Source organism: Genypterus blacodes, unplaced genomic scaffold, assembly GCF_046128005.1.
Source record: "Genypterus blacodes isolate CSIRO-AG114 ecotype Tasmania unplaced genomic scaffold, CSIRO-AGI_Gbla_v1 ptg000028l_1, whole genome shotgun sequence".
NCBI classification, from domain to species: domain Eukaryota; kingdom Metazoa; phylum Chordata; class Actinopteri; order Ophidiiformes; family Ophidiidae; genus Genypterus; species Genypterus blacodes.
The window spans coordinates 2363942-2386303 of record NW_027466841.1 but is presented as its reverse complement, the minus strand read 5'-3'; the positions used below and the strand labels follow the sequence as shown (position 1 = coordinate 2386303).

Sequence of the window (22362 nt, the reverse complement as noted above, 5' to 3'; positions counted from 1 at the left end):
GATACAGTAAAACACACTCATGCAACAAACAACAGACAACACATTTTTCGGTGATGACATTCCTCAGCAGATAATCTGGTGCTTAAAGAAACAGCAACAAAGCACTAAAGATAAGTGAGGCCCATGTCACTGCAAATGAAAGATTCTTGTGGCGTTGCTCGGCTCGGGATGGTAGATTGGTTCGAGATTGGAAGGTTCTTTAATTGATTAAAGTTCTTCGGAGAAAAGTGCTATATATAAGTACAGCCATTGTCTTCAAATGAAATAATTAAAATTGTAATAGAAAAGTTTCAAAAAGTTTTTAGCAATTTGTTAAATTAAGTATTATTATTTTTTCAAATTCAATCTGACGTCATGATATAACAATACAACGAGAGTATTTATTACAATCTTAAAAATAAATAAGTTAAATATAAATATATAACGTAGTTTCCGACTTCCGTTTATGTGACGGTACAAAGAGGCTAAATAAATGTACTGTCAAGCTAACCGTAGAAGGTTAGTAGTCATTTTAGTCTTCATTACAAAGCCTCCAACTTGTTTGACATGTCACGGTCTCTCTTACCCAAAGGTGAAACTGGAACAAAATGACGAGCGGGGATATTATTTATGACAAGACCCATTCCGGTCACGAATCGAGATGGGGCGGCCGTCTGGGCCCAGCACAGGGGGGCGGGATGCTCCTGTGTGTCACCTGCGTCATCGACATGATGGAGAGCTGCCATGTTGCGGTGAGTCAAAACCATGATAAGCTCGTTATGGCTTCTGCTCTGTCACTAGCTTTTCTCATACCTCACCACTTGTAAATATTTACTTGGTAACTGTGGTTGTCATTTTGTGCCAAGTTTAAAAGTTTCCACCATGTCAGCCCCCCCCTCTCTTTGTGTGTGTGTGTGTGTGTGTGTGTGTGTGTGTGTGTGTGTGTGTGTGTGTGCACAGTCTGTGAGGAAGTGTGTGACTCTCACTAGAATCAGTTGGGTGCTGAGATGTTGTCCTGGGGCCCTGAAGGAACTGCTGCAGCAGGACCACAGCGTCTCCCTTCATCTCACAGCCTCTGTATTGAGTGAGAGACACTTACATTTACTGTACTTGGTGACATCCGTGTGTGAAATGTTCCTCTCCTCTCTTTTCTTAAGTGTTTCTTTGCCCAACAGGTAAAACTGCGGTGTGAACCAAAAAGCAATCATCCCTCATTTAATCTATTTAGTATAAAATAAAACCTTGCAGGGTATTAACAGGGTATAAGATCTAGTACATGACTGCACTTTCATCCACATGGTAGAGAGACTAAAATTATTTATGCATGTCAGACAAGGGCTGGCGTGAATAGTCACCCTACGTATCTTAAAGTGTCTCTATATCCCTCATATTCTATACGTGCTGTGGTTAGACCGCAGCCGGTTTTGGAGTTACAGTGTAATAGCAAGACTGTTATTAAGCCTATGCCATTAGAGCGCTAATCAAATTAATGCAGTGATTGGGTGTGTAACAAAACGGTAAATGGGCAAAATCTCTCATTGTGCATGCCCTTAGATGAGAAATTATTCTTATCTAAGAGCATGCACAATTATTATTCATCCTTTCGGGCTACCTCCCATACTTCTTATCATTACTTTCAAACCATCTTTTTTTTTCAAGGCAATATTAATTTTTCCATACATTTATCTCCCTAGAAACTAATGTTCTGTAATTTACATAGGGGTTATGTATAGAAAGAAGAAAGAAAGGGAAATTCTTTTCCTCACTCAGTTGTATGCACATTGTTGTTGTACACAGACAGAAACACACACATGCAACACCCCCATGCAAACAAGGTCTGTATACAGCGAATTGTGGAGAGATGTGAAGTGAGGGGGGCTGCCCTCGCCCTTGCAGGCGCCCGGGAGCAATTTACTTTCAATATACTTCAATATACTTTGTAAATGTAGCCAGATATTAATGTTCTGGTACTAGGGATGCTTCGCACTGTGGAGGATCCAGCCACTCTGGAAAAGGTCATCCAAGGTGAGGTGATCCCTCTTTATAATTTTTGTTTCAGAGTAGGAAATCCAATAAACAGAAGGTGCACAGATAGAATAGTTTATATTATTATAGTATTTGATTAGATTAATAATTCACTTGATTCAAAGTCTGAATGAACAGAAGGTTTTAATTGGAAAATGAAGCTGTTGGATTACAGATTAAATATTGAATCTGCTTAGTGTCTAATAAACAATGCTTTTGCTTTCCCCCCCTGTTTGTGCTTGTACATGCATGTGTTTGTGTGTATGTACATATATGTCTGTTTGTGTGAATGCATCAGTGCTGGTTGAGCTGCTTCTGGAGCTCCAGAATGAGCAAAACATACTCTATGTTTTGGATGAGATACACACACAGGTGAGACACACGTGTACATCCATGGAAAAATAGACACACCTGCTCATCTACACACTCAGACGCACAAACTTGCTCAACAACTTGTTGTGTACCAGTCCTTGTGTAACCAACATAAACACTCAGGGTTGTTTGGTTAACAGACAGCATGTCAGTGTGAAATGCTGATGTTGTTTCACCTTTGGGGGAAGATGTACTGGAAAAGTCCATACTGCAATCACTTCATTACAGAATAGCAATCATTTAATGCATGCATTGTTGGACATCATACTGTATAGTTTGTACTGCCCACATTTTGAACCCATAGCAGAAACTCACCCAGACATGCAACTGAATATCGTACATCTGTTGTCATTGGATTTGTTTTGATACTTTTTTTTGTCTATGCCTATGTCTATCTAGCTGAGTGCCCATTTCAGTGTGAGGGAGTTTCTGCCTACCTTCAACTTCCTTGGAAGGCTGGTTGAAGCTGTGCCCAATCTGACGCAGACCCTCGTGGCTCAGTATGGTGAGATTCTGCATCAGACACCCAATCTCATCCCAGGGTTATTAAGCAGATTCGTACTGTCTTCCAAAAGCAAAGAGTTGAGCATTTATGTGTGTTTGATGTGCTTGGTGAGCCTTTATGTTTGACCCCAGTCGGCACCTTGAATCACAACGTTTGTATCATGACTGATTGCCGCGAGCGAATATGAGCCTTCTGCCTAATAAGCATCTCATTATTCTGTGTATGTCGTCCTTCCATGTGTGTCCATGGGTTTTACAAGCTTCCTTGAGCAGCAGCAGGTAGTGGTGGGTTTTTGCGGTGCTGATGTAACATGTGGGCTGCCTCTATTGACGGTCTGCCCTGTCTGAAGCCTGTCACTCATCAAGTCTCTGGGGCTGTTTGGAATAATGACAACAGCACCACAATGACAACAAGAGCCCAGAGCTCCTTATCTCCTCCTTTGACTCTGTCTGCCTGTCCATCTACCAGGTTATCTCCTCCCTTCGCTTTACCTACACCCCCCCATCCCCCTTTGCTATCCTCCATCTCCAGAGAGTTGATGTCTTGTTCTCAGGTCCTAACTGAGGACAGTGTCACAGTGAGGTAGCAAAGCAAGATGGAAGTTGTTTTGACTGAGAAAGAAACAAAGGCTTGTCACTAAGGCTTTTGTTTTCCTCACATACTTATTCAATTCTTATTTTCTGATCCTCTTCCTCATCTCTTTCCTCCTGTGTTCCTTCTGTTTGCATTGTCTGTCCGTAGGTCTTCTCTCCCTTATTTAGCTATCCGTCCTTTATTCTCTCCATAAACCTGAATCATCTCGTCACCTCATATTTTGATTCTGTCAAATGTATCTCCTGTCTCACTATAACCTCTCTTTCTTTTGCTTTCTTACTCTTGCCTTCCTCCTCCATCACTGTTCTGCACTAAAAACTGTTAATCCCTCTGTTCCCACATGTCCCATCAATTTTCCTTTCCTGTTGTTGCACTCTCTGTTGTTCAAGGACGTGATTTCTATATATATGTATGTCTATACTCCATTTTTAGTTCTTGCAACGATTCAGTTTGCTGTATCTATTTTAAACCCTTTCTTTCCCGTCTGACTCAGTACCTATGCTGGAGTGCTTGTGCTTGGCCCTGCTGTATCCAGATGCTGGAGTGAAAGCATCAATCCTCTATCTGTGGCAGAGGCTATTTGAGACAGCTGGGGGGTTGGCGGCCCAGTCCATTCCCATCACTATTAGGGACAAAGTCTGTATCCTGTTACTGCAGACGTTGGCCATTGCTGGATCTCCTCAGCTCATCTTCAACTGCCTGGGTGAGAAATAGAATACATGCTGCATATCGCCATTATTTTAGACAAGATAAGATTTTGCGCAACTCACGTTTCTTTGCATAGGTATTGTTTATGTGCATAGGTGCTGTTTATGTAGTGACTCAAAGGGCTTTACTGACTGAGCTAAGAAAAAGGGGAAAAAAGCCCAAAGCTCTCCAGTAAGATGAGGAAAAACTCCTGAGAAAACCATTAATGTACAAGGAAAAAAGGAAGTAATTCCAATTCCAATTCAAAGATTTCTAACAAATACCTGAAAACACACACAGTCATGCAATAGAATATAACATGTAAAAACATCGGTCAAGGAAGACAGACAGAGACAGAGGGAGAGTGCACAACACAATATAATACAATGTAATCCCATCACTTATTCATTCTGTTCCCCCTTTTCATTCTGTATTTTCCTTTTTTTATTCATTAGATTGATCTGCTTTTTGTCATACTGTTACACAAGGCTGTTACAAGCTCTGAGAGACTTCTGTGCCCCTTTTGGTAGTTTCTTCCTGTTTTATTCCTGTTAGTGAGCCTGCATTTAAGGGAATGTTGTGGAAGTGAAGAATTTATATAAGGATGTGTTCTTCCTCCACTGCACTTTAGCACAAGTGTACTGTGCCAAAATGCTCTAATGTGGGGGCCAGAGTGATAAAGAGCGATATGGAGAGGGAGAGGTGCAATTATATAAGACTGTTCTATTGAAAGGTGTTTCTACTATTAACTCCTACCATTGACATACATAAGGTGGATAAAATAGTAGATATAGTCATTTCTTTTTTTCCTTTTCTTTTTCTTTTTCGTTACCTCTTTCCTTTTTCATTTTTTCTCTTTATCTTCTTGCCACGGCTTGTTGTGTTCATGATTCGTTCTGTGGCTGTCGGTGCCCCTCTTCCCCCTCCCCGGGTGGCTGGAGATTCCTTATTTTTTGTTTGTTATTACTGCATGTCCACTTTTGTTTTACCTGACTCTACCTGGAATGGTAAATGATGTCACCAAGGAAACTTTATACCTATAATATCATTATACTAACTGCGTTGATATCATTTCAGCCACCCTTGATAGCATCATAACTGGCTGTTGCTTTGTTTATTTTTCACTTTTCACATCTGGTACATATCCTTGTTCTCATTATTATTTTCCCTCCCTATGCATAAAGAAAATCTCCAAAATGTTTTTCTTTGTGTTTTTGTCATGCTCTTTTATATCTTCAGATTCTTCTTTCAATAAATATACAAACACAGTTAACACAGTTCAGTACAATGCAGTTCTATATAACAGCACCCCTAATGGCTAACTAATGTTGGCCATTCATCTTATACCAGTGGGGAAAATCCTTGTATTTTTAGAATATACACATTGGAGCCAGAATGTAATTTCACACCGTATCATTGATCTGTTAGGCCTGCTGAGGCAGCTTCTGCAGTTGGAAGAGGCAGCTTCAGTTCTGATGAACAGCCCTTACAATCAGATCATGTGCAATACAGACCAGAGCCTCCACAACAATAACGACCAGAGCCCCAGCCAGAACAAAGAGCCACAGTCCTCAGATCACAGACCTCTGCCCCTCATATTGAAAAAGGTTAGTTTGTACATTCTGCTCCCACTCCCAATCATTATATTCAAATCCTGGATGGATGTGCCTTTGAATGAGGTTTTTCACTGGAAGAATTGCTGACAGTTACTCAGCGAAATATTTATTTCATGCAGTGATTTCAAAGAGTTCTGTTGCAGAGCTACTTCTTGGTTTGTGAGTGTGCGTAGGCTGCAGTGAGCACTTGTCTGTCTTACACTCCATGTGTATTGCAAACTATATTTGTGTTATTCAGTTCCCTTGTGAATCTGTATAGTGCAGCACCAAACCCCGAGCTCCACCAAGGGCTATTTCCTGAACAGCTGAAATAAAACTTCTCTTCCTGTTTATTCAAATGTCAACTAATGTCCTTTCTGCATAGCGCTTGCGGTTTTCTATTACTGATTAAGATAAGATAAAACTTGTTTATCCCGAGGGATACAGTTGTACATGTAATAGAATGATCCCCATTGTATTTAAATGATGCATTTGTAATATTTTATATTCATACATTCATTTGTGAGTTGACAGTATATTAGATCTTGACACAATTTAGGTGAACTTTAATTGAGAGTTCAACAAATGTCAAGCGATTGCAGATGCAAACATGATTAAAGATGTGAAAAGACAAATTATTTGAACAAAAATTCAAGAGGATAAAAAAATAAAGGCTTCAATATTGTTGCCAGATTTTTCATTTAATGGCATAGCAGTATGAATTCTGATGACTTTAATCATCTGTCAAAATATCAGCCCCTAGCTACATATGCTGACATTCATGTAGGCTCTCTGTGCTGATATGTGACAGCCTTTGACGTGTTCATAAACACACTGCAGCTCAGAGTAGAGTTGGCCTACAGAAGGGCCAGACAGTAGGAATCAGCAATCACCAGCCAACTATGGTTCCGTAAACATTGGTAAAGCCCTACACTGTTTAAATAGATCTATTTATGTGTTTTCCAGCTGCTACTGAGTGGCGAAGAGGTGGTGCAGGTGGCCAGTGTTCAGTGTATAGAGTCTGTCCTGACCCATTCCCCCAGTCAGTACTCTTCTCCATTCATCCTGGCTGATGTACCTGGTACACATACACACAAGCTGTTCCCTTCTCCACAAATACCATTTGACACTATCTTAGTCTATCTTTACATCTACATTTGTTGCATTTTCTTCTGCATTTACTTCTGTCTTCATACCTGTAATTGTCCTACCATTTATCTCCTTCTCCTATTCTTTCTGTGTCTGTCCCACCAGAGTTCCTTTTTGAGTGTCTGGCCAGTAGCAGGAGTGAGGTCCTGCTTTGGTCTGTTTACAGTTGTCTGCTGCTGCTGACAGAGGACCCGCTCTTCTTCTCCCAGTGTCACGCTGTCTATGGTGAGAGGACAGTCAGATGAGAAAACTTAACTAAATGGGTGCATTTGTGATTTTGTGATGTATTTTTTGGAATGTATGTAGATATAACAGTTATCATAATTTTAGCTGGGTGACTATACTGTATATGGTGGAGTTGTTAAGGTCTAGCTAAGGATAGGACACTAAAATTCAAGCTTAAGGCAAAGTCATCCAGGTCATGGTGTCCAAGGAAAGTTCATCTTAGGCAACTGGACTTGCTAGTAAAGGCTTGAAGACGTTTCACCTAGAGGTGAACGTAACATGGAAAACAGACGGCAATGGGAAGCAGCGGAACAAGGAAGGCTTACAGAGAGCATCACAATGCTATTCGATCTGTTTGGAGTTTCCGCACACATAGAAATGACCTGGTAGCTTGCTCATCTGTGTGTGTGTATGTGTGTGTGTGTTTGTGTGTGTGTGTGTGTGTGTGTGTGTGTGTGTGTGTGTGTGTGTGTGTGTGTGTGTGTGTGTGTGTGTGTGTGTGCCTGTGTTTAAGGTATTGAGTCCCTGGTGCGCAGCGTGAAGGAGGCTCTGCAACTGGCGAATCTGGAAGTGCAGAAACAAGGTCTACTGCTGCTCACTGTCATACTGGATAGGTGAGAGAGAAAGATTAGAGAGAAAGTGAATTAAATTAGGATTTCCTTTCCAGATGTGTGTGATCCAGTTTTGCCAGAGATATCAGACATGCACCAGCAAGTCTGAGCAGCAATATGATAAATTCCCTCTGTAATTGTTCTGTTGAAACAAACAGACAGCAACTACTGTACTAGATAACAGTGGTAATATTGAGTGATAATAAGTCTAGCATTATAATCAATTGAGATTAATACTAACTAAATTATATCAATAGCTACATACTGTGCAGGGACCTTCTGTAAATGATATTACATTGTGCAATGGGATCTTTAATTAGAATTTAATTAACTGTCTGCTGGCCAGTAGATGAGAATACATAACAAGGCTAAGAATTCACTCTCTGCAAGGTTGACATCATTTTAATGAACGGTTTCACCCATCACATAGCAACAATACAAGGGATAAGAGATTTCAAATAGCAAGGGGAATTTGTGCTTTCACACTGAGTGGAATGGTATAATACTAGCTAGACCAAAGAACTAGCTCCAAAGTGCTGAGCAAGCAGAAGTGTGTGTGCAGATGACAGGAGTCCTAACTTTGCCAGTGTTGCTCACAGTGCACGGCCTGTGTGCAGGAGCATTTGTGTATGTGTGGGTGGACATCTGTGCACATATGCAAATGTTTGGCTGACTTTGTGTGTTTGTTGAACCATCACTAGTCTGTGTGTGATTACTGTATGCGTGTGTCTGTGTGTGTGTGTTAGAGTGGATGTTTACATGCACGCATGTGTTGTTTAAGTTGCTCTATGCAAGTCTCTGCAAGTCTTGTTGTGGCAACACCATATCTCTGGCCACAGCTGTTGTGGGGGTGTGTCAAGTATCGGAAAAAAATGTTGGTGATATTTGTAATGCCTGTAGGTCAGCACTATGTGTTTATTATGTATTCCCAGACCTGCAATGGACAGAAAAGGGTGTCTGGAGATGAGAGGGAGAGAGATGGCACTTTGATAGCAATTCAGCAGTGTCCTCCAGTATTGGGACACCACTGACAGATTTGGCTGATAACAAAGTTAAGACAGGCTTTTAGACGTGTTAAAAAGCCACATCAGCTAAATAGACCATTCTCACTCACTCATTTGGTGGACAAGACTATTACTCCGCTTTATATTTAGCTTTAATGTTCAACAATTATTAGAGGGTAAAGGGCTTGGAATATATTTTACGCTACATTTTTTGATGTCTTTTCTAATTGCATTGATTTTTTCAGTGAACAGGTGCCACAAGTTGGCACAAGAGTCTTACAAATCCGAGGTCTGTGTATGTGTGTGTGTGTGTGTGTGTGTGTGTGTGTACAGGCAGCCCCCAGATGTGCATCTGTTTCCTAGTGGTCCAGGCTTTGCAGCAGTGTCTGAGGCTGTGGTAGCCGGTGTCTCAGCCTCCTGCCTGCTTGTGGCCACACAGGCTTCCAACGCTGCGTCTGCCCTTCTCCGGTATGCGTACACTTGCTTGCACGCATGCTTGCACGCACACTCATCTCCAAAACCTTTATTTGCTTTCAAATACAAAGTTACACAAGAACACAAATACTGAGCGATACAGAAAACATTTTAAACACTTTTAGCATAATGCAATAAACACCTTTTTTTAAGATACATACTGTATCAGCATGACACACACACACACACACACACACACACATGCTCACTATAGATAAATGACACTAATATTGTTCGAGGACATGTGTACAGCCATATCCTGAGGTTACTTTCTCCTGATTGTTGATTTGTTACATCAAGTAAGGCAACTCCTCAATAAAGTCCTGTCTGGTGTGCATGTGTGATATAGGACAAGATAAATAAATGCAAATGAAAACACACAATTTGTTCCCCAGAGGCAAAGTCATCATTCAGTTCAGTTCAGTCCCCTCACACACACACACACACACACACACACACACAAACACACACACACACACACACAAACACACACACACACACACACACACACACACTCTCTCTCTCTCTCTCTCTCGCTCTCTCTCTCTTAATATTTTATATCATTTCCCTCTCTCTGTGCCTTTGACTCCTCTTCACCACCCTTTAGCTATATTCTGTCAATAAATGCAATGAATGAATGAATTTCATTTTAATCTAATTGATGTCTTCTTGCAAATCCTAATGCTTCTCTACATTGTCCAGACTGAACCACCAGCCCAACCCTGTCCAGTACAGGGAGATAGAAGTGCTGTTAGAGGCCGTTGCTAACAGATGCTCTCAGCTTCCCCAACACTCCTCTGCTCATCAGCGCAGCATTGTAAGTGTGTATTGTTTCGAGCCATTGTGGATCAGACAAATTCACCACAGGCCTCGTCGTTAGGAAGTCACCATGGCATGATGACTTAATATTTGACCAAAACAAGGCATCTTAGTCTCTTAGCCTACACATACATGTATACAATTGTTGACCTAGCCCAGTGGTTCCCAAACTTTTTCTTACGAGCCAGACCTTGCATAGATCAGAAGTTTTTCACGCCCCCCATATTAGCTAAATTTAGTTTTAATTGCCTAAGAACACACAGGCAGACATTGTTACTTTCTACTGTGATGTCTTTTATTTCTATTCCTTCCTCCCATGTCTTCTTCCCCAGGGCAGCTTGAAAAGGTCACACCACAACAGCCAGGCTTCCATGGCCAAAGGATTTCTCCTCCATGCCTTGCTCTGCTTTCAGGCTGCCTGCAGGTCAGCACATTGACCCGTCACTCAATCAAGTAGTTAAATAGGATCACTGTAGTTCTAATGTTGAATAAACTGAACCACAACAGTTTGAGCAAAAGGGCTCAGTCCCATTGTAAGGTTGTCAATGCTGTGCCTAAGAAATAGCCAACTTAACAAGTTATAAATAGAGTAAAAAAAGCTGATGTTTTGTTGAAAGAGAAGATTTGTGGTTGCTTTATGTGTGCTTTATTTATCTGTTATCTGTTGCTTTTATGGCATACTACATGGTACATCTGTGCTGTGAGCATGTGGGGATCTGGTTACCTTTTTGTGTGTGTTTGTGTGGGCATTAATGTTTTTTGTTTATGCCCAAGGTTGGCTGAGCAGTGTGCATCAGAACCTCTTCTGAAGGAAAATGCATTCACATCCCTGTCTAAACATGGCCTTGCACAAGACTCAGTGGAGTCTCTATGTTGGTGTGTTCTGCACTGCTGTGACGCTGTCTGCATACCTACTGTCTTTGTGAGAACAGGACACCCACACTCAAACACACACCAATGCACTCTCTGATTTTACAGGGCCTGAATGCGAAACAAAAACGTGAAGGAAGTAGGCGGCAGTAATAACTTTCTCTGATAGTTCTGCTAAATGACTTTATTAAGAACCATACTGCCTCTGTGCTCATTAGTTTTGTTTATACATGGACATTGAGTTTATTTATCAAAACCTATACCGTAGTTCCCTGAAGTGTTATTTACAATTTGGGGTTAGTTATTTGCCTGTGACGTTTATGTCTTTCCTTGTGCATAGAGGATATGTGAGCGTGATTCCAGTGCCGAGATACTGCAGTGCTTCTATTGCATCCTGTCTTCCCAATTCACCCTTGTTCCCTCTCACATGCCCATCTTTGCATCTAAGCTAGGTGAGTTGCCAGAAATGAATGAATCAACAAATGTACTCCCCTACTGGCCAAATGTGTTTCTAACCAAACTCTAGGGTTAGAGTCCAAGGTTGTTTTACAAATGAAGCTTAAAAAATATGGAAACTTTTGGAAACTTACAAGCACACTTACATTACATTACATTACGGTCATTTAGCAGAAGCTTTTATCCAAAGCGACTTACGACTTACTTCTTACAACTTACAAACACACTAGACACATGTCTCTGCAAAATACACGTAAAGAGCAATAGTTCATTTATTTATTGATAGTCACTGAAACTAGACTGGAGGCTAAAGGTGTGCCTGCAGTTGCTGCATTTTCCTAATCATCCACTGTATAGTTTTAGAAGATGTCTCAGAACTTGTTTCTGTCTCTTTTATTTTACAAAGGAATTTTTCCCTCTCTTACACCTGTCTATTGTGCTTCCTCCTCCCTCCTTCCTCCTTTTCACCAGCCTCCTCTGGCTTCTACCGCCTCGCTCTGGAAGACAAAGCTCTCCTCTGTGCAGGAAACAGGTAACTGGATAAGCTTAGGGCACCAACACACACATTTCAGAGTTTCATGCTTCAGGTAGCAGTATGTGTGTGTACTAAACCAGGGGGTCCAATAAGTATGAGTTGCTATTACCATTCCCTGTTTGAGTCACTCAAGAGGTGCATACAAAACCCTGTGTTTGCATTTATGTGTCTTGGTTTACTGTAAGACCCTCTGCTCTGAGCTGTTATGAAACTGTGCAGTGCATTGTGTGTGTTTATATCTGAAAGCACTCAATTAAGGTACATCCTGTTGTGTCTTTGATATCATCACTATATTGACAGTTGATATGCACTGCCCAAGGTGTTGACACTATGCCTACCCTCATGTCTTTTTCTCTGTTACCGTTATTACTTCCAGGAACCCAAATCTAAATTCGTCTTGCTGTGGTTTTCTACAGAAACTCAGTATGTGTCTGCTTTACCATTCAGATCCCGCCACTTGCTTCTACAAACATGGTATGCAAATGAAAACACACACACACACACACACACACATAAACCCACACACTCCCCACACCCATGCATAATTATATGCAGTAATGGCCCAGTAAAAACCCAGTTGTTACTTTCGACTTCTTTGAAATGTTGCATGCTGCCATCTATTCAACTCTGTTAAAAGTGCTGAGGTGAGCTGTCGTTACAGATGACTTTGTTTTGTATAAACAGGGACATTTTCAGTTGTTCAGACAAATTGAGTGGCATTTTGTATGAAAAGTATATAACTTCAGGTTTGAATGATTTAGCTTCCTTTTCCTGGTAGAAAATCATTGTTAGTATTCTTTTTGACAATCTATGTTTCAAACTTTGTCCATCCTCCCTGCTGCTTCACTTTCCTTCCAGGTCCCAAGAGATAGCTGCTTAATTAGTAGCCTGGTGTCCTTCTCATTATGGACTTTCCTCTTTTCAGTCTTCTCCGCTGTCTGACGGAGTGTTTATTCCTTACTCTCCTTCTGCTGGATCACCAGACTGCTCTCTCCCCCTTTTGTTCCTGTTTGTATTTATCTCTGTCCCCATCTGTTTATATTTCTTATATACAGTATAAGATTTATTTTTCTTTTGATTTCCTTTATCCCTCTCTCCTCTCTCCTCACAGACCCTGGACTGGCTTTATAGTCTCGGTGTTGTCATGGTTCTGTGATCCTTATTTGTCTTGTGTGTGTTATCATTCCCTGTGCTTCATCATTCTCTTACTTGCTCTCCTGAGTCTACCTCATGTACTGCGTATGGTTTGGCTGGTTTAGGTTTCAGCTAAGGCTTAGTGACTCCATTCTTATTTCTTCTTCTCTTGTCATCTCTTTCTTGTTGTCTCTTCAGACCCCTGAGAGGAAGAGCTCACACTGCACAATAAAAACAAAACATGAGTTCATCCACAATTTTTTCCATACTTCAGCGAATTTACATAAACACATTTACAAGGGCCCCATCTGCTGCATCTTGGCTTTGTTTTATTCATCATTGTTTTATACATCATCTCTCTCTTTTTCATCTACAAATGTCCTGAGATATTTATCCCCGTTCCGTTCCTATTGCTATCTTCCCTTCACTGCTTTTCCATTCCTGTTTTTGTTGTTTTCTTTTCTCATGAATCAGATGCTGAGGTGGAGAATCTTCTGCAATGCAGCCTTCCGTCTCTGTGTTACCGTGTGTCTGACTGGCCCTCTCTGCTGTGTGAGGACCCAGGGCTCTACCTGTGTGACTATTCCACACCCAGGGCCACTCAGTACTGTGTGGTCATAATGTTACACCTTGCACTGCATAACGGCGACAGGTAACACACCGTAGACACACATAGATACACACATGTGCAGCAGTAGTGAATATATTCCCCAGCACTTCTTTTCACATGTTGGTCTACTTGATTGGCCATTGTGTCTGCTCTGGTGTGTTTGTTGTGGGCCTATTGTGTATCTGTGTATGCATTCATGCGTGCATGTCTGTGTGTCCTCGTTCTCCAGGCTCCTCCCAGAACAGACTGTGTTCGCCAGTATAGTGTGGCTGTTGCGTTCAGTGCAGGATCATGGCGAGTGTCCCCTGCCTCAGCCTGTGCTCCGGTCTGCCCTCTACCTGCTGTCAGTCACACAGGAAAAGTGCCCCGACCTGGAACAGGTATATTACACAAGGCTTTCTCCTGTAACTGAAGGGGTTTCGTCAGTCATTTTTGTCTTTTCCTTTACATTTATACTGTTTTTGAAAGAAAGTGATTTGTCAAACCCATTCCAGGCTCCTTTGAACTGCATCTGCAAGGCCCTGTCCTCCTGCCAAAACTTTTCCTCCCTCTACATTCACCACCCTCCACTGCTCCACTTTATCTTTCGCTACCCAGAGCTAGTGGAGAGATTTGGTTCGCTGGTCTTAGAACTCTGGCTGACCAAGCATATACAGCACAAAGAAGAAGAGCAGACTCTGGTGAGAGTCACTTCAGTTGCACTTTCTTCACTGATTGACATTTAGTTACTAACTACAAACTACTACTAATAGTTAGTCCTCCATGAAGTCTCCTATATGGAAACCAGAGTCACTTGTGACCCATTCAGGCCACGCAGGACAAAGGAGAGAAGAGAGAAAGCCTTGCAGAAGAAAAGCTGAATCAGGAAGCAGACTCAGAAGCAATGGAGATACTCACTCTGAGAGAGAAATACCCAGCTGTCATATTGACTCTTCTGGTAAGAAGACTAAGAACAGGGACTTGGACTTGACTAAGTATTTGTCTAACGTGTCTTGAAACAAGGTTCCAATTCATCTGCATTGACACCCTGGTGCATTTGAGTCAGGTGTGATAAACATTGTCTCTGTGCGTCTGGCTTTGTGACTGTAGAATATGGTGTACAAAAGAGAAGCTCCCCTAGCAGAGCGGGCTCTGGGAGTGCTGGAAGTGTTTCTGCGTGATCAAAGGAGCTATGAGGCAGACCTGTGTGCCCAGCTCAAGCCGGCCTTACTCTGGGCAGTACAGAGGCTCAATGCAGAGCACAGCCATGAGCTAGGACAGGGACACAATGCAGAAGGTAAGAGACATTGGCCACTATCAAGCACCAGCTCTCTTCGAGCCTGATTCAGAGTTGGCAAGTTAGTGTTTAGCTGTGCTGGCATGTATCTCCATTTCTAGGTGCCATATTCAGATGATTAAAATCAGCCTCAACCAGTCTGCACATCTGAAGTTGCCAGGATCATCTGGTGTTCAGCTTTCTGGGAATATTTCCAATATTTTTAGTCTTTCCCTTTAAAACCAGCAACTGCCCATATAATCTGCCCAAAATCAGGATGATATGAAAAGCAAACTGAAACACACTGCTATTGATTGCACATCGTGTTACAGTGATTAAATTAATGTTATAACACACAAAAAAAAATAAACATATTAGTCTTTTGCGTGAAGAAATCCAGTAAAATGAAAAGTTTAAACATATTTTTATGTGGTTATACATTCAAGATTTTTTTTAAACATGGCAAAAGATAAATAAATGTAAAACAGGAACCCAGCCACGCCAACATGCACACGCCATCCTGGCTTATTGGGAGTGAAAAGTACAATTACACAAAAATGACAGCAATAAACAAACTACTACATTTATCATGTCCACTCATTGCCTATTTAATTTACTCAAGTTTTAGGAAAAACAGTGTCATTAAGCCACTGCCAAACAGAGGGACGGTTAGGAGAGTTCCATTATAGAGGTAGACAGGTAGGCGTCTATAATAAGGATAGGCCCGTTCTGGGCCCTGTGGGGATTACAGACCATTATCCCCACACATATTCCAGTTCATTGCGCTATAATTTGCATTAATATATGCTTTATATTAGCCTCTAATGCAACAGCATCCCAAGGTGAGTGTTTAATGTTATGCACTATAGCTGTGAGCAGAGCGTATAGATATCTCGTCTTTCTGTCTCTCTCCATTCTCTCCCTTCACCCTACCACTCTAGGGACATTGGGTTTAACCCTGAATAATGAAACAAAACAAAATGCTCAAATTCAGGCAAAAGGTTTGGTCGTCTTACCTGCACTACATCTTTTTGTCTCTCCCACATATATACATTTCAGGAAATTTCTCTCAGTCTTTTTACAGGTCTTATTTTTAAATGTCTCTCTCTCTCTTGCTCTCTTGCTCTCTCTCTCTCTCTCTCCCTCGCTCCCTCTCTCTCTCTGCTGAGTAGTGAATCCCCTGCCTCTGGTGCTGAAGCTTCTTTGGGTAATGCAGGCCAATGACCCACTGTCCTACTCCTCCGATGACAGCGATGTAGACGGACTGCACTTCAAGCTGCTCTACCATGGTGAGCTCACGGTATCAAACGTTGTTGCCTGATAGTTGTACAGATCATGACTCTCCTCCCCACACCAATCAATTAGAATATACACAAAGCTCAGTGTGGATGTCAAATACTTTTAGACATGATCCTGCTTCTTTAATACAGTAATACAGGTTGACACTGAAATACCACAATATAGATATACACACAACATAATGCATTCTGCCTTCTGCTCTAATGCTCACAAAGGTACAGTCTCTCTTCCAGTATCATTGACACGGGCATGGAAATGCTACATTAAAGACAACAACATGAAACTACACTGAGACACCACCTCTGTTCTGTCTTGTTAGTCATTTGTATTTTCCATTGCTGCATGTGCCATTGTCCATTGTTCTTAAGATTCAGCCTTTATAGACCTGTGGGAGACACGATGTGCCTGACAGTAAATGGCAATGCTCATCCCATATAATTGTATCTATCTAACGCATCACATTTCAACATCTCTTTAAAATAAAGTAAATCAATTGTACTTGACAGCAATGCAGACAAAGTATCAAAGACAGGAAACCATCAGACATCAAAGTGAATGCGTGTGCGGGTTTGTTTGTGTGTGTGTGTGTGTGCGTGTGCGTGTGTGTAAGTGAGTAATATAGCAGGAAAGTTGAAACCCACCGACACAGAGAGCCTATTGCCTGCCTTCAACTACCTATACTGCTGCCTGAGTCAGTCTCCTGCACATTGCACCGACAGAGGTTAGTCACATGTTCCTATCTCTCTCACTCTTCCTCTCTCTCTTTCTCTCTCTCTGTCATCTCCATCCTTTTTACCCACTACCATCCTTCAGTCTCAGTACATCACGTTCGCTCTCTTTCTCTGTCTGATCATGTTTTGACAGGTAGGTGGGAGGCCGACCTTGACAAGCATGTAGCACAGAGATAGAAATAATAACCATACAAGCTGACACCTGCTGCACACCGCTACATAGATGCTGCACACACTGCAGCTCAGTCCTGACGGCTCTTGCAGACGTGTGTTTGCAAATGTATGCATGCACACATCCAAACACACACGGAACACGGACATGTGCATGTCAAGTCTTATGAGCTTTACAGACATGTGCACAAACACAAACAAACGCTCAGGGATGCTTTATCATCTTAAGATCACACAAACACACAGACATACAGGCATACACACACAAATGCCCACTCATGTACTGCATAATCCCCATTAATACATTCACAACAAATAATCAAACAAAAATACAACTTGAATCTTTGTAAGCAGAAGGAGATGTGATAGAACTATTATTTAACTCGTAATTGATCAGAAAAAGCTCTAATATGCATACAATAAAATAACAAATGAGCAAGATGTAGGTAAGATATGTTGCACAAGCAGCTTTTCATTGCAAAAAGTGTGTGTGTGTGTGTGCCTCTCCTCAGCCATTACGTCGCTGCTTTCGAACTGTGGACTGATGGAGCAGCTGCAGACGGTCCTCTCCTCCTCTTCCTCCTCCATGCCATCCGTCGTTCCATCACCCCGCCCTCCCTCAGCCCTGGTGTGCTGCTGCCATCTCCTCTTGTCGTCCCTCATTACTTTGCAGCGTATACATTCCGCTCAGGTACCCACAGCTCAACTTTCTTGTAACACCTTTGGAAAAGACACGGTCACAAGGTCAAGGCTCAGTCAAGGGTACAAAACATAGAATATAGATTCTGAAGGGGGTGCAGAATAAATAACAGTTGAATTCATCCAGCACAAAGTAGTGTTTCTCTGTGCTATTGAACAAAGCCCTCTGTTCTCTGGACTGTTTTTTGGTATTGGTTCCATTATTCTCTGGATTCTCTCCTCATGCTTGGTGTTTCCCACTTCTCCATTATTCAAGGTCCACAAGAACATCAGTTGGAGTCTGGACAGAGCCCTGCAGGGGCTGCTTTTTCAGAAAAGAAACACAGACAGTCTCTTGCTCGGTAACACACATTTCATTTCTTGGTTACCTTTTGAATAGCTGCTTCATTTTACCCTCCAGTTTAATTCCAGTTACGGATGTAGGCAAGTGCTTTCTAGATACCATAATATTATATATACTGTATAATACAGTTTATCAATACAGGCACGAGTACTTTGGTTCCTCTTAGTTCAGTTTACTTTGACTCTGGTGGCATGAAACACATCCCGAAGTCATCTGTGCCTCTGGTGAGCATTTCACACACTTTCATTTTATAAAGTAGCCCACATCCCATTGCACCACTGGCTGATTGATCTTCCCTGCTGCTCATCTCTCTCTGGGTTTCTGTCTGGATAAGTGGGATGCCAGAGTTGTATGAGCTCTCTCTCTCTCTCCCTCTCTCTCTCTCTCTCTCTCTCTCTCTCTCTCTCTCTCTCTCACTAATTGATTCCTCCTTCTAACAACACTAATCTCAGTGTGTATATATGAAATAAGTGCAAGTCAATTGGTCGGCAGCTTTGCCCTGTTTCTCTCTTTATCTGTGTCTAGTGTTTTGTCCCTCTGTGTTGCTATCCTCTCTGTGACCCTCTCTCTCACTACCTCACACACTTGGTTTAGCCATTTTGATTTTCTTCTCTCTCTCCCATAGCTCTTTGAGTATTGCTCCTAACATTCACTTGTTTCTCTATGTTGTGTATACGTGTTTGCTTCTTGCTTCTCTTGGGATTCTGTGTTTAGGCAGCACAACTCCACATTAGTCATTCCCTCTTCCTATCCCGTCTCTCTCTCCTTCAAGTCAGCTCCCTGAAGATGCTGCAGGCTCTCCTCGATGTTGACCTGGTATCTGCAGTGTTGTGTGTGACCACCAGTTCTTCCATGGTTGGGCCCAGACCCCTGGAGGTCCCAGACGGTGCTTTGTACCCACTTGGATCCCGAGGGGCCCACCGCCTCACAGCTGCTCTCTGTGGACTCATTATGAAGGTTCTTGTACTTCTGGGGATTTTGTGTGTGTCACAAACAATGGAACCAATGTCCGATTGGTTCCAGTGTAATTTTCAGTTTTAATTTTCGATTCTAAAAATAAACAGGACACAAATATACAGACAAAGGAGCAATCAGGTAATTGGGAATTGAGTATGCCATTTTGCTCCTTTGTCATTCTCTCCTCCAGCTTAACCCATTCCTCCCATTTTGTCTAATTGCTGTCTTTCATCTTCATCTCCTCCTCTATGCTCATCACATCTGTCCTTTCTGTCTCTTACCTCCCTTACTTTCTAATCCCCTCCCTCTGTTCATCTCTGTCTCCGTCTGCCTCAGGCTTACAGTGTTACCCTTCACAATCATGTATAGATCCTCTTGGCCCACTTAAGTATTTTCAGACACCAGGCACTGCCACTGACGGAAATGAGTGTAACTTTAGCTCAGTTTCTCCCATGTGATTTCCCGTTCCACCTTATTTTCTATCCTTATCTTTGACCATTTCTTATGTTTCACCATCTCTTCAGAAGCATGAGCTGATCCTCAGAGCCTCTGTCAATTGCCTGGCCTCCCTGCTGAGCTTCTTGCACAGAAGACATCCCATTACAGGTACCAGGCACAGAAAGTTTATGTGTGTAATTAACCATTCACCTAATGAATTCTCTTTTTTTCCTCCATCAGAGGACTTATATTCAATGAATAATAGATAAATAGTTAGTTAGTTAGTTAATTAAGGCAGGCTTACTTGTCACTTTCCTTCCCTGTGCTTTGGTGGTGTGTGTGTGTGTGTGTGTGTGTGTGTGTGTGTGTCTGTGTGTCTGTGCTTGTGTGTTTAGCCCAGCACATAATGTGTCAACCATGGAATCGATTCCTCCTGTACTCTCTGCTCAGCTCAGGAGAGGGCTGCCTTCTGCACCCTGCCACTCTCACACTTGTCACACTTGTAAGTTGTTGTACACGTACACTCACCTGAAGAAATGCACACTCTATTCAAATTATAAATAATTTCTTAGACAACGTACTGTGTAGTAATAAAGTATTGATATTGCAAGTATAACATTTTTATGGAAATGATAAGAAATGTGGATCATTAGTGCCTGTTAATATATGACAAATACTAACTCACCAAAGCACATAGAGAGCCTTTTCTCTCCTTCTCTTCATTATTGTTGTGCGATCATTCCAGCAGCAGCAATAATTGAAATTGTCAGCAGATGAATTGGCTTATGACGGTGACAAGCCTAGTCTATAGGCCAGTGTAACTATGGGCATGAGCATTTGTTTGTTCATATACTTTTTATGATTGTATGAATTTGAGCATGTGTATCTGTGTGTGTTTTTGTCCTCTGCAGCTGCTGTGGCAGGACAATGCAGTGGTGTTGTGGGAGACTGAGCTTCTCCAGTTAATGGAGGCAGTGGAAAGGAGGGGAGTGAAGGAGCTCAGCCAGGAAACATCTCAGGCCCTTAGGCAGCTCCTCACACAGTTATGGGATAATAAAAAGGTTCTTGTTATTCTTCTTCTTAAATTATGAGTAAGTTCCAAATTATGAGTAAGTCCAAATTCAGCTTCTTTTTCTAACTCAATTCTCTCCACACCTGCTTGACTCTTGGCCTGTAAACCTCAACATAAAGATGTGTCCGTCTTTATTTCTATCAGATCCAAAGTGGTGTCGTACAACCACCACCATCACAGGAGCTCTGGTGTAGGATGAAGAAGATCTTGCTGTCCCTCAACTCACAGCAATCCACAGAGAGCTTCAGCCATAGTTTGCCTAATAACATCCTGTATCCTTCAATTTATGCTTCCCTCGTTGGCAAAGATATCTGGCAAATGTATCACATATATTATACATGCACATGAAGCCTCTTGATTGATTTATCGCCAGCAACTTGTGTCAGTCGATCAGACTAACCAGACCCACCCCAACAGCCACACAATAGTACTTTTCGTCTGTGTCTCACTCACACACTGACCTCCTGTCTCATTTTGCTTTGTTTCTCCCTAATCCATTTCCACAGATGTGTGGGGGACATGTCCATCTGTCTATCTGACTTCACAGTGAAAGCAGCAGGCGGATTCTCTGGAAGGCCGATACATATGTTTTAGAAAATCATTTAGATTAGATTATGTCAAACGTTTGACACATTGTTGTTTCATTCATTTGACTAGAGGGTCATGCTCTATTCCTTGCACCTCCACGTGTTTTCCTGTGTAATCTGGCTCCTGGAGCATTTCTGTATTCTTATTTGTAATTAGTCTTGTTAAAAATACAGGCTGAAATAAATGAATGTTGGGTATATTATGATCTTCACTCAGTAATAAGCATGAGGTAAATCAGCATCATGTAAGAAATACCATGGAAAATCATTTTGCTCGTATGTAAGTGGAAACAAAAATCCTTCACTAAACAAAATTGCCTTTTATCCATTATGATAAATAAAAATAAAAAAATAGGAATGGACATCACATCAGGACTAAAACATTATTTGAGAAATTGTCTGCTGAATATGGATGAATTTGGTGAAAGTACAACACATTACATTTGTGCATAGTGCATGTAATTGTGGTAAATGTACGAGGCATTATGATTTATGAGGCATCAACATGATGTCCCCGCCACTCAACCTCGACTGCCGAAAACGAGGAATTAATTACTCAAATCCAAGATGAATGGGTAAAGATCATACATAGTAAAGCAATAATTAACTTTCCAATCTCAAAAGGAAGGGAGGTATTTGTCCACCATACCTTTTTATCTTGTGTGTCATCAATTAACTAGATACCACTGTTTTGGTGTGATCTGGGGGTCTGTTTTGAATAATGATCTTGCTTCTCTCCTTCCTTTCCTCTATGACAAAGTAAACCTGTGAACCTTATTAGAAAACCCTCTTATCGGTCATCCGTGATTTTAAATTGGCCGTTATCTTCCCTCAAACTAAGGAATCAGCGTCCTCTCAGCATAATTTCTGTCCTCAGAAAATAATGCATTGTGTCCAACAAGCAGTTGGCCATTAACAAATTATTCCATCTAAAGCTGTCAAATCTACTCCAGCAAATACTCAATACTCAATAATAATTAGTAATATTATTAGTATTGTTATTTCTGTTGGTGGTTGGGTTATTATTGTTATTATTATTGCTGTTATTATTTTACATAGCGATTCTCTCGTCCCCGAGGTAATGTTATAGGATGTATTTACTGTATATTGAGCCGTGTTTTGGCATCCATTTTAAAAGGTTTTGGGGCCGATCAGTGAGGAAACGC

At 41.5% G+C, this 22362-nt stretch overlaps 1 protein-coding gene across 1 annotated transcript; it reads left to right on the top strand.

The window, feature by feature from the left end:
* The first annotated feature begins 587 nt into the window (after positions 1-587).
* On the top strand, positions 588-22348 carry mei1 (meiotic double-stranded break formation protein 1). Its single transcript, XM_076144196.1, has 32 exons — positions 588-731; positions 940-1063; positions 1954-2004; positions 2303-2376; positions 2776-2881; positions 3969-4178; positions 5591-5769; positions 6724-6838; positions 7012-7131; positions 7646-7745; positions 9080-9214; positions 9923-10037; positions 10372-10463; positions 10814-10961; positions 11250-11361; positions 11837-11897; positions 12277-12374; positions 13509-13686; positions 13874-14024; positions 14139-14324; positions 14453-14581; positions 14734-14920; positions 16069-16188; positions 16809-16919; positions 17613-17791; positions 18056-18140; positions 18915-19099; positions 19624-19705; positions 19933-20039; positions 20449-20598; positions 20754-20881; positions 21116-22348. The coding sequence occupies exons 1-32, from the start codon at positions 588-590 to the stop codon at positions 21201-21203; spliced, it is 4050 nt and encodes a 1349-aa protein (XP_076000311.1). The 3' UTR covers positions 21204-22348.
* Positions 22349-22362: the final 14 nt, after the last annotated feature.

Excerpts from the sequence above, each read along its gene's own strand:
- mei1 (XM_076144196.1), top strand. The coding sequence starts at position 588 with ATGACGAGCGGGGATATTATTTATGACAAGACCCATTCCGGTCACGAA. Across the intron at positions 9,215-9,922 it reads GCTGCGTCTGCCCTTCTCCG|ACTGAACCACCAGCCCAACC; the intron begins GTATGCGTACAC and ends TACATTGTCCAG. Across the intron at positions 12,375-13,508 it reads CACTTGCTTCTACAAACATG|ATGCTGAGGTGGAGAATCTT; the intron begins GTATGCAAATGA and ends CTCATGAATCAG.